The 17,366-nt window shown below is 40.1% G+C and overlaps 1 protein-coding gene across 8 annotated transcripts in view; it reads right to left on the reverse strand.

Annotated features, from left to right (window-relative positions):
- Positions 1-17,366, reverse strand: part of EBF1 (EBF transcription factor 1) — a 429,858-nt gene that overhangs the window by 386,613 nt on the left and 25,879 nt on the right. For all 8 annotated transcript variants that reach the window (XM_019965325.2, XM_070793931.1, XM_019965323.2 and 5 more), the window contains one exon: positions 8,701-8,774. In XM_019965325.2, the coding sequence (XP_019820884.2) occupies positions 8,701-8,774 (74 nt within the window). The remainder of the gene's footprint in view (positions 1-8,700; positions 8,775-17,366) is intronic.

The following is a 17,366-nucleotide window of genomic DNA, read 5'->3' on the forward strand; positions in this document are numbered from 1 at the left end:
GAATCAGCTTCCAAATTGATGCTCATTTTATTTGTCTCTCATATCTTCAGAAAACAACAGCTAGAATTCTCTCTCCTTTGTCAGAGCCCCAGCTGAAAACCACACCACTCGCCTTAGAGCCATTCCCTTTCTGGTTCAGAGGAAACAATTTCCTCCAGGTCTGAGTTCAGCTATACTAGGACTTTGAGGGAAAGAAAGCCCAAAGGATCCCAACACGTAAAAGAGATGTAGAAAAAAGGGACTGAGAAATCCAGTAGTCGACATGAATACCAAAAAAGTAATGATAATTTAAAAACTAAACTTTACTATCTCTGAACTCTACTTCCCTGCACCCACATCTCAAGGGCTTGCCAGGAGAGTGCAGTGGTTAAGAGCACTGACTCTGGACTCAGAGTTGCTTGTGGCACTGGAGCAAGGTACTTCACGTCCTGGAGTCTTAGTTTCCTCATCTATAAAATGGAGCGATTGCAGTACCTACCTCTCAGTGTGAGGGCACAGGTCTCCAAAAAAAGCCCGTCAACAGAGCCTAAGTCTTTACCCAGGGAGAAAAGCAACGCATGGGAAGGCCTATTTCTCCTTGCTTTTTTCCTTTTCTTTTTCAAAACAGTGATTGGGCAAATCTCCAGAGGTCAAAACCCTCACCATCATCCTGCCTGGACTATTGCCTTCCAGGGACCCTTCCAACTTGCCTGGTCATAGTTTCAGACTAGAATCTACATCTCCAGATGATCTGACCCTCTCCCTCCTCACTGCACCACCCTCAACCAAGTCACTTTCATTTCTCGCTTAGACTCCACATTGGCCTCCCCTCCACTCTTCACCCACCACCAGCAGCCAGAGTGATCTTTTCAAAACGTCAATGGAACTGTCACTCCACTGCCCTAGACCTTTTAAGGGCTTCCCACCGCACTGAGAATAAATCTATGGCATGACATGGAGCCAGAACACCTCCCCATCTCTTGTCACTCTCCTCCAATGTGCCACACTCCAGCCTCACTAGCCAATTTCAGTCTCGACACTCAGTCTGAACCCAGGCCCAGGTGTGGGCAGGCCTTTGGGCCTGGACTGCTCCTCCTCTATGCCCTCCCTAGCTAGCCAGCCTCTACCCACTCTTTGGGGCATCCCAGGAGACTCAGGGGTAAAGACTCTGCCTGCAATGCAGGAGACCCGGATTTGATCCCTGGAGAAGGAAATGTCAACCCACTCCAGTATTCTTGCCTGGGAAATCCCAGGGACTGGGGAGCCTAGCAGGCTATAGTCCATGAGGTCGCTAGGAGTTGGACATGACTAAGTGACTTCACTTTCACTTTTCACTTTCATGCATTGGAGAAGGAAATGGCAACCCACTCCAATGTTCTTGCCTGGAGATTCCCAGGGACGGGGGAGCCTGGTGGGCTGCCGCCTATGGGGTCGCACAGAGTTGAACACGACTGAAGCGACTTAGCAGCAGCAGCAGCAACAGCAGGCTACAGTCTGTGTGGTCGCAAAAGAGTCGGACACGACTGAGTGACTAAACAACAGCAACCTCCTCTTTGGGCCTAGGCCTCTAGACTCCTTCCTCAGAGAAGCTGATCTTAACACTTGATAGGCTGCTCTAAGTTTTTCCTTTCAGGGCACCAAACAAAAAGCAAATTATATTCTTATGTATATACTTGTGTATTTTTTGTTACTATCGTTCTCCTCCCATCCCTCCCCCACTAACCCATATGTTTCATAAAGGAACACACTGTCAATCTTATTTACCTAGCGGGTAGCTGTAAGGCCTGGGACAGAACAGAGAAGATCAAATAATGGTTGGTTGGTTGATTGGATGACTTCATGAATGAATGTATTATACTAGGGGAAATACAATCCAATAGGAAGGTAGCAGATAAAGGAAGCCTCACTGCCCCTCTGAGCAGACGCTGCCCAAGGAAGGAAAGTTCACCCCCACCCCACCAACCCCCCAGACCACCTCCCCAGGCAAGGCAGCACTAGGCCTGAGATCTGCCCTGCGCCTTAAGCACTGTCTTCATCCCCTTAAAATATAAGTGCCCTCGAGTGAAGCCAGCTGAATCGAAGCACAGCCTAAGTGAGAACCACCCTCTCTGCTGGGCCCCAGGGGACCCAGGGCAGAAAGCAGATGCAAAGAACAGAGGTGGAGAAGGACGAATAGAAGAGGAATAAAACAAGGAAAATGGACTAATGGGCTGGAGGTGACGTAACATCATTCATAAAGAAAACTTTACACAAAGTATGAAAAACTAGCCCAACAGGTCTCCTGCCTCTCAGGTCATATCACTGCACTGCGCAGTCGTCATCCTCAAAGTGGGATTCCTGGGCTCTGTGCTGCATCTGGGGCGGTAACAAAGTAGTGTCTATGGTTTAAGTCCACTTTAAAAATAAATGCACATACACATATACATATATGTGTGTGTACATACATATGTAAACATGGAACTGTGTGCAGCATTAAAAAGAACGAAGGTGGGTTTGTCCACATCATCACAGAAAGAAGTCTACATCATAGTATGACCTGAGAAAGCCAAACTGCAGAATAGCATGTTTGGTGTGTGTGTGTGTGTTAGGTCACTCGGCCGCATCCAACTCTGAGATCCCAGAGACTATAGCCTGCCAGGCTTCTTTGTCCTAATGGAGCGAGTTGCCATTTCCTACTCCAGGGGATCTTCCCAACCCAGGGATCAAACCCACATCTCTTGCATCTCCTGCACAGGCAGGTGGATTCTTTACCACTAGCACCACCTGGGAAGCCCCATATGTATGGGATGGGTATTGTCCAACTTCTGGGAGAAAAAAACCAGTAGGAGAGATGGAGGGAGGAGAGGAAGAAACAAATTGTCATAAGCCACCCTCAGTTCCCTCAAATTTCTGCACAAAGTGACAGCCTATGAAAGCCCTTCCCTTACCACCCCCAGAGCTCTCTAGACCCTCATCCTGCTTCACTTTTCTTCTGAGCACTCATTTTATATTTATTTTTCTTCTTTATTGTCTGTCCATGAGTACAAAGGTCTTAGATTGTTCTGTTCATCCCTATATCCCCAGCAACTAGAACAGAGCACAGCACACAGTAGGCCCTGTGGAGTAAGTGAAGAAGAGTAGACAGTACATATTCCATTCTGTATTTCTACAATCTTTTGATTGCAATATGATTTTCCTATCAAAAAACTAAAAACTGCAAATTGGGAAAGGAAGGTCTTCCTTTAGGCTGAGCCAGCATCTAACCTCCTGAATCTCCCTACTTCTAATGCAAAGCCAGGCACAGCAAAGACCTGTCCTTCCTTCCTTCCCCATGATGGTCCTTCTCTCCTTTCCTCTCTTCTCCAAGCTGAACTGCTCACCAGCCCCCACCCAGTTCCCTCTATTGGACCCAGAAGGACCAAGAAAGGTGGGTACCAACCTCTACCATACACAAGGCAGGCATTAACCAAGAAGGGCAGGATGAAGGGAGAACAGATTCACTTGTGTTTAAGGCAGAAGAGGTCTTGGGCTGAAACAATACAGTACATGGAACAACAGACACAAAAGCACTCCAAGGGAAAAGCTACTGTGTTAACAAAAGAATCACAGTGCTAACTCCATCCTCATGAGGGTGTGACTGATGGACCTTGATCCCCTCAGATGCTGTTCTTGAGAGTCTTACTATGTGTGTCAGGCACTGCACCAGGCACAGACCTGGTATTTGCTCCCTAAAGCAGGCATCTATCAGCGGACTTGGAGTTTCCTCACTTGCCTTGTCACAGAGCGGGATTCCCAGTACTTCACATCCGTTCTCAACGTGCACCCCAGTGGCAGGAGACCAATGTGGCCCAATCACAGGAGGGGGGACCCTGCCGCACCTGGGGTCCTATATACACAGTGGACTCAAAACAGCAGCCCTTTCCCCAGCAAGACTGTGTATCCGTCCCTCATACAAGCTTGTCCAGGGCAAAGCAAGCTTGTGAGTCTCTTTCTGAGCAGCATGGCATAGGTAGTGCCTCTCTAGCACACTGACACATGGCTTCATAAATCAGAGCAAGAGACGCTTGCATCTTCATCTCAGAGACATGGAACTTCTTCCCAGAAGTAGAGGCTCTCTTAACTGGAAGAAAGCATCACCTCCACCTTTAAGCTTTACAACAGAAAGCAAGATTATTTTACCCATTTAGCCAAAATGGCTGGAGAATGAGCATATGGTTATCTGAACAATTTGATTAATAGTAGTAAGTTCATTCTTTCCCTCAGTTAACCAACATATTCAAGTTTTCCCATTCTTAAAAAAACAGACTTGCTCCTCCTTTTGTTGATTTCTTCACTGCCTAACTATCTCCTTGCCAGAGCCTCCATCACTTCTTGCCAGCTGCATCCCATAAAACCTGGTTTTTGGGTTAGCACCTACTTGAATATCCTCTCTTGAAGTTCACCAGTGACTTTCTGGTGCTCTTCTCAGTCTTCAGGTCCGTCTGGATCTCCCTACACTTATTACGTGGATGGCTCCCTGCCTCTGAAATACCCTGCTTTCATTTCTATCTCCTGTATGTTCAAGGTTCTTTATCCTAATTCTCGAATGCACTAAAAGTGACACTGTTCCCCAAGAATGTACCCACAGCCTCTCCTCTCTCTAATGCCCCATCCCCCGTCAATCCCACGTAAGGCCATAGCTTCACCTCGCACCTTTGTGAAAAGACCTCAGAAGTTGATTATCCTTCACCCTGACTGCCCAGATCCAGGCCACAGGCTCACCATCTGCAGACTTCTCCCCACAGAAATCCTACTTGGACCACCAACAAATGGACCAAAACACTCCTTCGCACACCCTCTAAAATCCTTGTCCTGTCTCACCTTCCTCCCAATCCCTGCAAATACATCCTCCCTTCTCTGAGCAGCCATGGTCTTTGACCTCATGTCTCATCCCAGTCCTCTCTTTCTACAGTGCTGTCTAGTTACCAGCTTCAGGTTTCATCTTCCAGGCTAACCTGTCAGCTCTGCTACTGCAGGGACCAATCCTTTCTGGCTCTTCATTCCACTGTGTTTTTGCAAAGACTATAAGAATGAATGAAAATATCCTTAACCAGCATACCTAGAATGAACAAAGCATGTTAACATCTTAGGAGACATTTCCCTTCCTTTCAACAGTCTCTTACCATCTTTCCCTCTGAGCAACTACACGCCAGGTACTTAGCTAGATGCTGCAGATGCTGCTACTACTGCTCCCACTACTTCCACTGCTTCTATTAATATCAATGCTGATACTCTGCTGTGACTATTGATCATAACAATCAACATTCAGCACTTACTATGTGTCGGGTACCAAGATAAGCATTTACAGGGGTTATAGGATTTAATCTTAACAATGACCCTATGACAGAAGTCATAGTTTCACACATTTCTCCTCATTTCACATATAGGCAAATAAAGGAGAGAGGAAAACTGGACAACTTCTTCAAGGAGCTCTTAGTCCAGCAAAGAAAGACTTGCCCTAGACATACAGTTACAATGTGCTGAGTGTACAGTTACAGTGTCTGAAGGAAAAGCACAGGATATAATAGGAGCACAGAACAAGGGGGCCTCACTCAGGCCAACAACCAGGAACACTTCCCTAAAGAAACACGCTTCAGTGGGAATCTGAAGAACGAAATGAGAAAAAGCCAGCCCAAGAGGAGGGAAGAACAAGGCATATCAAGGGCCCAGGCCAACCCTGAGAGCTCACGGTCCACAAGGCATGAGGCACTGACAGTGGGGAAAGAAGGTTTTCCTAAAGAGAGCACTCATCCCCTGTGATTGTCCTGTGTCCTGGAAAGGAAGAAAATCTGCTTCCGCCTGCCTGGCGGGGACTGGAAACTGGACTCACCTTCCAAGCAGAGTTTCTATTTTCCCTTCACATTTTAAAGATGTGGTGGTGCATATAATCAAATCCTTTGTGGAATAAATCCTGCTTTTACATTTTGAAGAGCTTCATCCACAAGTATTAACAGAATGTAAAGATGACTGGTATGATAGATTCCAGTTATCCAAAATGCAGAACCTCTCCCAGAATTCCATGGAAAGAGTTCTGTGCCATCAAGTCAAAGGGATTTTGTCTCAAGGAGAGACAGTAATTATAATCCCATGGCAGCAAGTCCTTTACATAGCTCATGCAATGGATTACCCTCTCAACAGAACAAAACTGATTTTTTATATTTGCAACCACCTTATACGTAATTCCCTGATGCTTTTTTTTTTTCTCTGCCAACAACAAAACAGAATCAACCCAAGCCCTTTCCTGTCGCTCTAAATTCTCTGTCTCCTTTACCATAGCTTCAATGTTCTATAAATATACCTCTTTTGTGACATAAACGCAAAGTTTTATTGTGCCGTTAGCCTTGATAGAAAGCACTGCAGAAAGTTGTTTAGAAATTAAATATCTAAAACAAGCTATTTTAAAATCCAAGGCCCTCACTATTTCATGTCTGCAATGAAGAAATTTCATCTTAGGGAAAGCAAGCTGTCTTTCACACCATATGGTTAATGGTGGTGCATAGCAATTAGCCAGGCTGATTAATGGTGAACAGACTCTAATTTTATGCTTATAATTGAGCCTGCATTTGCACCCCTGGTGCAAATTCAGCACATCCCAACTTCCACTTACAACAGGCAAGAAATCAAGAGAAATAGGATGGTGTGGAAAGTGAGAATTTTTTCTGAAGCCCCCTAAAGAGCATCAGATTTGCAATTTAAAAGACTGTTAGCCACACAATAGATGACAGGCTTATGTAATAGGGTCATGGCAGCCTGGTAAACAAACAGTACCCCTTCCACATCTATAGGCAGCCAGGAAAACCTTCATCTGTAACATTAGCAGAATGACATTTTGAATATGACTTTTCCCTTTTAGCCACACAATACAAACATCATTTGCCTTCAGTGGCTTGAGGATTTTATTTTTTGCTATTTTTATGTTTCTGAAAAATAGAAAGAACATCAGCAGTAAAGCACCCCAACCAGCATAATAAAATACTTTGGGTCAATGAATTTTAAGAACAAGAAAAAATATAAACTGCATTAATAGAGGGTAGGCTTATGTGTGAAAGGCATAATATATCTTCAAATATTTTAAGAACAGAATTATTTCTAGCATAGTCCAAACATGTACAGATATGAGATGCAAATCTATGATTTACAGATATTAGTCGGCCTATTGGTTGAGATCCATCTTCCTGTCTGTCTCCAGTTTGCTAGAATTATATGGAACAGAATACAGAGAATTCATTCTAACAACATGCTATTTGTGGGAAGGTAAAACAGAGATATGGTTAGAAATGCAGTCATATGAAGGAGGTCATTTTTTAATGGTCTTCAAAATGATTTTACTCATTTATTCTGAAAAGTGCAGCTCAGCTCTAATTGTGCAAATGCAATTGTGTATGCAGTATAACACAAATTTTGCCTAAAAATATCTTCTAAGAAATCCCTGACCATATTTTGGGATTTTGTTGTTGCTTTAAAGTTAGAGAAAAGTAACCTGTTTGGGGAATAATTAATAAATTTACAAATCACTAAAGTGAAAACTTGTGAAACTCCTGTATATTGTAGAATAATATATTACAGGTATGTTTTTAAAAAGGAGAAAAAGAAATTTCGATTTACGTACATCATTATATATGTAGAGGAAGTTAATATTTGAGACTTCACTAAGCAAACACATTCATCTCTTTTCTATTTTATTTCCACCTGTAGAGTTTTCAGATTGCTTTCCCCACAAGTCCCTGAGCAGAAAATAAAGCCCACCCATGCCGAAGTGGCAGCTGAAATCCCTATATGAATTGGTCAGAAATAGACAGGAGTCAGGCCTGCTTTGTGCCAGGAGAACCCGCATGGCTAACAAAGCAATTAGTAGCCCTTCCCTGATGCAGAGTGTCATCATCATGCTTTATCCAATTACTCAGAATATATCGGAAGCAAAGTGCCAGTGTTATCTGACAAAGAATAAGAACCTAAACTGCAAGTTAAAAGGCTGTTTTCTGGTTTACTCTCTCCCATACGGAGAGGCCAGGGAAGTGAATGTGGTCTGGTTTCACATGCAGCTTCAGACAAAAATAAAGACACTCATTTGTGGACAACATGAATGTTCACACCTTTCAGGGACTCATCTTTGCTATCTTTCCAAAACCACACTACATTTAAGAAACATTAGCTACACTGTCACCGTTGTATAAAAGGTAACGAAGATTAAGAGATCGGATGCAAGGTAGGGGTAGAGGCAGGGAACCACATTCAGTTCAAGGAGGAATGATGCCTATGTGGATGGTCATATTTTTAAGTGGAAAAATTAAAAAGAGGAACTATAACTTTCAAGTCTTATCCAAACAGAGACTTCTGCTGACATCAATAGAACTCTTACTCATTTTACTAGCAATGCAGTTGAGTGCATACATTAACACTAAAAGGGTTATATTGTATTTCATTCGATTGATAGGAAAAGGGGAAGGGCACTATTTTGTGCCCATTAACAGTGGGATATCAAAATGGAAACATAACTTTTAGGATGAAATCTAATAAATAATTGAGAACCACTATGATGTCTGACACTTTACTACCAAATATATCTAACAGTTTTTAGTTTTAACAGAACAGAAATGTATACACCAAAATAGGCCTGAACTCACGTAGAATTCAGAGGTACAAATTTGAGATACAAATTCATCTTCTCTTTGGCAATTAGAGAGAAAACAAGGTATTCCTTACCTGCACATGATCTCGTGTGTGAGCAACACTCGGCACATTTCTGGGTTCTTATCTTGGCCTTCATATACTATGGCCTGTAAACAAAGGAAGGATTTGAGTTAAGAATGGAACTAAGTAGCAGAGGAAAAAAACTATCACAGTCGAGTTCTTGACCATTCACCACCCAAGAAAGGCCAATTAGCTTTCAGAGCCGAAGCCCTCACCAGGCTGACCCTTTCAAGACAGTTGATGAGGATCAACCCACATGGAGTGGAAGGGGACACATTCCTCTTTGTCCCATCAACCACCTTGTTATAACACACATCTCTGGATACTTGTATGAGATGGGCTTCTGTTGTCAAGACAACCACAACTCTCTCTTTAATTCAGAATAAAAATAAATCTAATCAATGGGGAAGGGAAAATCCAGAAGGGTTTAGGAGATTGAGATACTAGTGATTTAAAATACACAAAAACACATGGATTTGATTTTTAAATAATTGTTGTCACCTCATCTTACTTCTTTCAGCTCCAAATTGTAATGTTCTAGAGGTAAGTAGTAAAAACAAGTGAGGGTATGAGTCCACTCACTGTCTTCTTTGAGATGATGCATCAATCAGGGGAAACCCTTCCTGCCTACACGAAAACATGTGTTCTCCAGGGCGTATACTCACCCAAACAGTAGAATCTGCCTGCATGTGCTGGGGGGAAGGGTTGAGGGGAAGTTAAGCCATAGTTATCTCCCTCAACCAAGAAAAACTACATTTGACTCTGAAAATTTGGAGTCCTAAACCACCTCACCATTCAAAGATGTTTTTGTCTGCTTTTACTTATATGTGTACAAACATTTTCCTTAAGGTCACCAGAAGTTTTCCTGAGATCTCTGCTTCCTGGAAGATCTACCTGTTAATACCTGGGCCAACCCACTCCAGTGTTCTTGCCTGGAGAATCCTAGGGATGGGGAAGCCTGGTGGGCTGCCGTCTATGGGGTCACACAGAGTCAGACACGACTGAAGTGACTTAGCAGCATGGGTAGAGGAGTGCTCTAAATGGGTATACATTTTAACTAACTTAACAATGTATCACTGCATTATACTAATATAACACAGTTTCAAATTGTTAATAAAATTACTTTCACACATTCAGATAACTCTCAGTTTCTTGGTGATGAAACTACCTAAATTAACCAGAGATTATTTTTTTTTTAGGACACACAGAAAGTACAGTAACTAACTTGTATTTGGCTGAAATGTGCTCTCTTTATGAACCTGGGACTTTTAAAACCATAAATGATGGGGGACAGCTTATGAAATTGTGTGTGCAAACCCTCAGAACAAGCTCTCATTTTATGTAACTCCAGAACAAAACAAAAACTGCAACAACTTAAAAAATGACAAAAAGAACCTGAATAAGGATAAAACCGTTCTCTACCACTGACCCATCAAAAGTCTTTCTTTATGGCTGGCCTGCTATAACCCTGTATTTTTAATGTTTTATTTTACCATAATTTTAGACATACAGAAAAGTCACAAGAATATATAAAGATTTCCAAGATACTTTACCCAGATACTTCACTTTACCCAGATGCTTCCAATGTTTACATTTTTAGTAAACTAAATTTATTCATCTTTCTCAATTTTCTTTTCCTGAACCACTTGTTAACTGCAGACGTGCCCTAAATACTTCAAGATGCACTTCCTTAAGACAAGAAATTCTCTTACATAACCACAGCACAATGATCAGAATCAGAAAATGAACATTAGTACAACACGATAATGTAAACACCTGAGAGTCACTGGCTGGGCAATGCTGTCCTTTACAGCAAAACAAACAAACACCCTGATAACAATCACTGCATCCAACTGTCATATCACCTTCAATAAGAAATATTCCTGAGTGTTATTTCATGACATTGACACTGTTGAAGAATGCTGCTGCTGCTAAGTCGATTCAGTCGTGTCCGACTCTGTGCGACCCCATAGACGGCAGCCCACCAGGCTCCCCCATCCCTGGGATTCTCCAGGCAAGAACACTGAAGTGGGTTGCCATTTCCTTCTCTAATACATGAAAGTGAAAAGTGAAAGTGAAGTTGCTCAGTCAGGTCCGACTCTTAGTGACCCCATGGACTACAGCCCACCAGGCTCCTCCGTCCCATGGGATTTTCTAGGCAAGAGTACTGGAGTGGGGTGCCATTGCCTTAGAGGCAAGTTATTTTGTAGAACCATCCTCAGTTTGGGTTTGTCTAATGTTTCCTCAGACTAAAGTTACGTAACTCAGGGCTGGAATACCACAGACATGACGCCAAATTCCCAGTGTATCACGTCACTCTGTCAGCTAGTTGCACCAATGGCAGTGAAGTCTGACCATTGGGTTAAGGGAGTGTTTGCCACCCATCAGAGAGCAAAGCCAGATCTGTGTAAAGTTAATACTTCATTTTACGAAATTCATAACTATCTTCTGGTTAGATCTCGTAAGTGGTGCTAAACACTAAATTACGCACTTCTGCAAAATCCTATTATCACTCCATGTTCTATATGTTCTCTTAATATCCCTGATAACCTCTGTTTCAACTTTAGTTTTCTGTCATGCTAAACTAATACAAGTAACTTGGAAAACAAAATTCACAAGTATTAATGGGATTTTCCCTCCTGTTTAAAAAATAATAATTTGGCTTGTTTAGGACGAAGGAATATCAATTACATCAGACCTTCTCATTTTGATTCTTTCTAGATAATACCAGTATTATTTTTACTGAGACTACCGATTCCTCTGAAATCAGTGGACCCCTGATGACACTCCATTAAACATAGGCTGCAGTGAAAATATGTTGATGACCCCCCCAAAACAGTAGATGATCCACGGACTCCCAGGAATTCTGTCTTTTTATCTTTGGTGACTGAACATCATTTGCTGCAGGCCCAGGGCCTCCGTAATACATCTCTACCAAATGTCAACCTGCCACTTCACTTCTGGCAGCAGAGACTTCCTCTACATCAAGCACAGAAAAATGAAAGCATGAGTTTGGATTTGCTCAGAAATACTTAAACTCTGGGGACAAATGGAAGCAGGAAACTTCTGCTGTCCCTTTCCTTGGGGCCTCTACACAACAAAACTTTTCAGCATATAAACACAGATAAACAAGTGCTTGCTGCTTCTGTGACTTCTGAAATAAAAGCAAGTGAAACACAGTCTTTTTCCTCTCCTTTTAAAGAATAGAACTAAAATCCTGGAACTAGAGTAATCTAGAACCTCAGTGTCATAGCATTAGCTAGCTATACAGTGGAACTCCATTAAAGGCATCTCCACCTCCAACCTCATCTGTTTTTTTGTTTTTTTTTTTTGTTTTTTTTTTTTTTACTGAGAAAACTTATTAACACACATACCATACCATCTTATAAAAATATGGTCTGAGAAATCAACATTCTGATGAAATCCAACATAGGAAAACAGGATAAATCTATTTTGATAAGTGTCTCTGATGTAGAGTGTCAACAAGACAGAGTCTCTAAAAAATGCCAACAAGTTCTCTCTGGCTTTCACACACATCAAGTCTCTACCATCTACATTTAGTACACACGTCAAGACTGGTTCACAGTTCAGCAAACCCAGACTTCAGGCCTAAAAGGAAAGGGATCCTCCAGCACAACTTAGGGAAAAGTTCTGCTTTTCTTCGTAATTTAAATATGTGCCTCTGTAGGGTGTGAGTAAAGCTCCTTGAGGCTTGGATCAGCTGGGAGATCACAAAAGCTTATAAACAGCACTGACCACTTTAAGTGAAACCATTTTAATAGACAGCTGGTTTAGGACCTAGACAATGGAACACCAAGAAAAGGCTTATTTTCATCCTCCATAGTAAATCATGCGTCTGCTCACTGGGAAGAAGGTAGTCTGCTGTGAGACCGACAAAGACAACAGTGGTTTAAATAAATCAATGTGTTCATCAGGGGTAAGAATGGGAGGCCTGCTACAGAAGTGGGCAAGAGGGAGAGAGAAAACATATAAAATATATTATTCAAATAAATGAATCAATGGTGAATCAACCAAAAAAACAAACCAAAAAAAAAAAAATACAATATCAGGTAGAAAAGATGTTTACGTTAATCCTTCCAATGCAAATATAACCCTTAAGGTGGCAGGAATGCTTCAACAGGAAGAAAAGGCAAAGAATAAACAGCACAAAATTCGTCTCAGCTTTAAAAACCTAGTGAAACTGATAAAAAATAAAGTTGTCAAAACTTGACAACTTTGGAAATTTATTCTTCTGAATATACTAGCCTCCCTTTTCTTAATGTTCTCTTGTAATGAGCATAATGAAATTATCACAATTATTTTAAACACTCCATTGATTTTCATATTGAAGGTTTTTTCAGAAATAATTTTTTATAATTAACAAAAATGAAGGAAAAATAAGAATTGTTAAAACTTTTATATCCTTACACAGCAACACTGTCAGAAGGTTTACTGTAAGAGGATGAAATGCCAGCAGTTTCAAATGCCCATTAACCTATACCATCTTTGAAAAGAAATAAAATCAACTGAGAAACTCTGCTTCGGTAGCTACTGTTTTAGAAGGCATCTTGTGAAGTACGGTTCATCTTTGCGTTTCTAAAATACCCCTGGGTCTTAAAAGTTAACTGAAACCTACTACAGATAAAGACCACGCAGTAAAACAAAAAATACATGGTGAACTTACACTGGGATCACACATCAATGGGATGCCAAAGGAAATACAGAGAACTAAGCATGATTTTCTTTGCTTACTTTTCTAATAGTTTTAACTCTTTGCGTCCAATGCCAAAACAAAATGGGCAAAGAGAACACTTTTGACTTCGATTCATCAAAATCTGAAAGGGTTTTAGGAACAAAATGTTTTCATTAGGAGTCTTCTTGGTTTACAAACAAACCATCAGAGACTTGTCATCATCAACTGAGAAAGACAGAAAGAGAGAATGAAAGGAAAGAAAGAGTTGGAAGGAAGGAAGAAAGGAAGACAGACTGTGGTTTAGTCTCTAAGTCATGTCCAACTCTTGCGATCCCATGGACAGTAGCCTGCCAGGCTCCTCTGTCCATGGGTTTTTCCAGGCAAGAATATTGGAGTGGGTTGTCATTTTCATCTCTAGGGGATCTTCCAGACCCAGGAATTGAACCAGGGTCTTCTGCATTGCAAGCAGATTCCTGCATTGCAGGGGATTCTTTATTGACTGAGCTACAAGGAAAGCCCAGACAAGTTACCTATAACTAACAAAAACTCCTAATTTTCTATTTAAATCAAAACAGCAACCTTAAAAATATGTCACTTATTTTTTTTTCAAACTGAAAATAAAAAGCCAAACCTAATTTGTCACCTTAAAAATACATTCACAAATGCACAAAGTATCTCTCTCAACCAGAAGTAAAGTGTCCTCTAAACACAGTCAACATGACTTTGGCAGCAAAATGCCAAGAACTGAAACTAATCAAAAAATAATATAAACACCTACACTATCAACATACAGCAACATTAATCATTACATTCGACCACCAAGTTCTAGTACTTGTCATTAAAAAAAAAAAAAGTATTAGCTAATGTGGTTCGAGAAACTTTTAGTAGGTGAGGGAGTCTCAGTTAAAAATTAACCTATGCCAAAGAAAACACTACAAATTTGACATTTCATAAACAATTGTGTCAAACAGCAATCCAAAATTAATAGTGGAATACATTTTTTAAATTATTTTGCTTCAATTAGCAGTTTTGCTACTGGTGAACAAATTAATACAAAAACGTAACTTAAGTTCAGCCACTAAGCAGGCCTGTTTGCAGAACTGAATTAGCAAAGTTGCAAAGGAATGATATCATATTCAGTAAGCTGTTCAGCTACATCACAGCCCTGAATAAAAAGAGAATGTGTACCAAAAGCAGTTAGCTTCAGAAGGCATTTTTTGTGCCTCAAAGAAATAAAATCTCTCATATTATCCAAACACCAAGATAAAAACTGAATCATTATAACAATATCGTATGATATTTCTTTTTCTAGCAGTAATAAAAGATATTTCACTCATATGATAACTACATTTACATCTATATTAGCAGATACAACTGGCTTTGTTAACTCAATGGGGTAATAATAGTAATAATACAATAATAAAAGCAGAGAATTTATTAAGCACTTAATATATGCCAGTCACTGTTCTAAGCACTTTTCATGTATGAATTCATTTTCACAACGGAGCTTCCAGGTAGGTGCTACCATTCCTTCCATTAGTTTCCAAATGCTTACACATTTTAATAACTAAGACCAAATCATTCTTGCTCAACAACTATATAAACAATTCACCAACATCCAAACACTTCTTCATCCCTCTCAGCAATATAAGACATGAGAACAGACTATCCATGCAGTCGTACAAGTTCAATAAATGCATCGCTACAAATACGTTCGTTTTTAATGCTGTTCAAACATTCACATGGAAACAGCTCTAGCGTAAATATCCCCGAACAAATGGCTGTATATTATCCAGGAGGGAGCAGTTGGACCGCCAGACTGGGAAAGTACTAGGCCATCTGGCTCCAGCAATCTCTCCAAAACCATCAGCTTTGTTTTCACCCCCAGACTCCAAACAACACATTTTCCACTGTGATGAGTTTACATTTTCCCAAACACAGGTCCCGATCATGCATAAAAATTCCAAACTTCTTCATTCCTCTATGTGCAAGGAAATTTAAATCACCTGCATTTTTGACATGTTACCAAAAGAGAAAGCTGCTGAAATATGGCTCCTAACTATAAACTTGCCCTGTCCTTTTTTGTTTGTTTCCTCAAATAAATGAAAGAATCTCTCTGCTGGCCTTGTTGAATTCCTTGGGAAATTATTGATACACTAAAAATGTGTTTATCTACCAATGAAGAACCACAAACAGAAAGAACTGTTAATCAATTCTACGTAGCTGTGGCAGGATATAATGAAACAATCAATAGGAAAAAATGCACTTGCATCAATAACTTAAAGTACCGGGAACATCAAAATAAATATATAAAGATTAGCTGGAAAGAGAACTATGACAGCAGTTCTGATTATTGTATCTTAGACTTCTCACTGCTCTGGGGCTTTTAAGGGGTCCCCTCACCATACTGCCTACCTAAAAATCCATACATATCAGGATTATGTGAATATTAATTTTCCCTTTCCAGAAAAAGAGCTTTGGTTTGGGGGCAGGGAATGTTTGTTTTTGATAACTTTATGGAATTTAGCACTCTTTCTTTGAACTATAAAAATGTCGCTTTTTTCAAAGCAAGATGGTAGGAGGGAAGAAAAATTAAAGGTTTTTTAAAAAAAAATAACAATAACTCACTGAAGCAATCACAGAACATAATATTTCAAATACTACAGGAAAATCTGAACAGAAGCATATCAAACCTCAGACCTCTCTCACTGAGTTCATTTGAGTGTCCACAGTAGATACTGTTGTTAGATGCAACAGCCATAAACTTCTGGATCCTGCAGGCCTTTTTGCATGCTCTCTAATGGAATACCAAAAACAGCAATGACACAAAAACAACCTATTTTTAGTCCAGCTAAACTTGGTTTTGAAAAACCCTTCCCAAAAACAAGCTTATTTTCTAGTTGCGGACAAGTATTTTAAATATCATTATATCCTTTTTGTTCTATAAAAAAAGTACAGGGATGAGAGGCTCAGATCCTTACACGTTCATTTCTAATAAAGCTTCCCCTTTCCTGGTAGAGTCCAAAATTAAAAGTCATTACCCAAAATAGTGTAATGAGACAGTTTGAAAAGGTGTGAAATACTATGTCATACCAATACATCTTGGTTGATTGAGTACATTTCTGTTTGATCTCAGTGCTACTAACTCCACCCAAGATCAGGAATACTCTACTAAAATATCAAGTGCACAGCTAGTTTTGAATTTTGCTTCCCTTTGAGTTTTAACCCCAACTTGTGAGTCAAAGATATGATATCACATACATAAAGCTGCATCTGATATGAAAAATGTTATGATAAATTAGCAGTTAAGACACTTGAACTATACTGAGATATTCCCTCTGAAATTTATGATGTTATTAGAACTCATCACATCACTGAAATTATTCCATTCTGCAACAAAACTCTAAATATCAAAATTGTGAGTCTATCTATAAGAACTTCACAGGGGGAAAAAAGTGAGTATTTAATCAATCACCTATATCAAGCTTCTGATTGAAGGGGTCACTGCATATTTAACTAAAATAAAAAACTTAAGAAATTTAAAAATCAGACTTGGCATTTTAATGATCATAGAATAATTTCAAAGCTAGATGAGAATCCACAGTTTTACTTATCAAGGCTAGAACAAAATAATTACATCACAGCTAAGGAGAGTCAGGCTCTTCATGCTGATCTGCTTTTTGAAGACTATTGTATTAGCTGTGTACACAAGAAGCTAACCTACTTCCCAAACTCTTACAGCACATAATCAAGGAACAAGCAACCGGATAACGGGGCAGAGATTGCCTTTCAAAGTAAAAGCTACAGAGAAGGCATTAGACAACTATTATAAAAGCAAATATGTATGCCTGGAAAAATCTTTTTTCTTGATATTTTTAGACTAAATTCAGATAATTACTAAACTTTTTTTCAGATCACTCCCCACCAAAATATGTAATTGCCTACATTTACAATTTTAACTTTCAGTGAGATGTCACAGTATGGC

Source organism: Bos indicus, chromosome 7 (assembly GCF_029378745.1).
Source record: "Bos indicus isolate NIAB-ARS_2022 breed Sahiwal x Tharparkar chromosome 7, NIAB-ARS_B.indTharparkar_mat_pri_1.0, whole genome shotgun sequence".
NCBI classification, from domain to species: Eukaryota; Metazoa; Chordata; class Mammalia; order Artiodactyla; family Bovidae; genus Bos; species Bos indicus.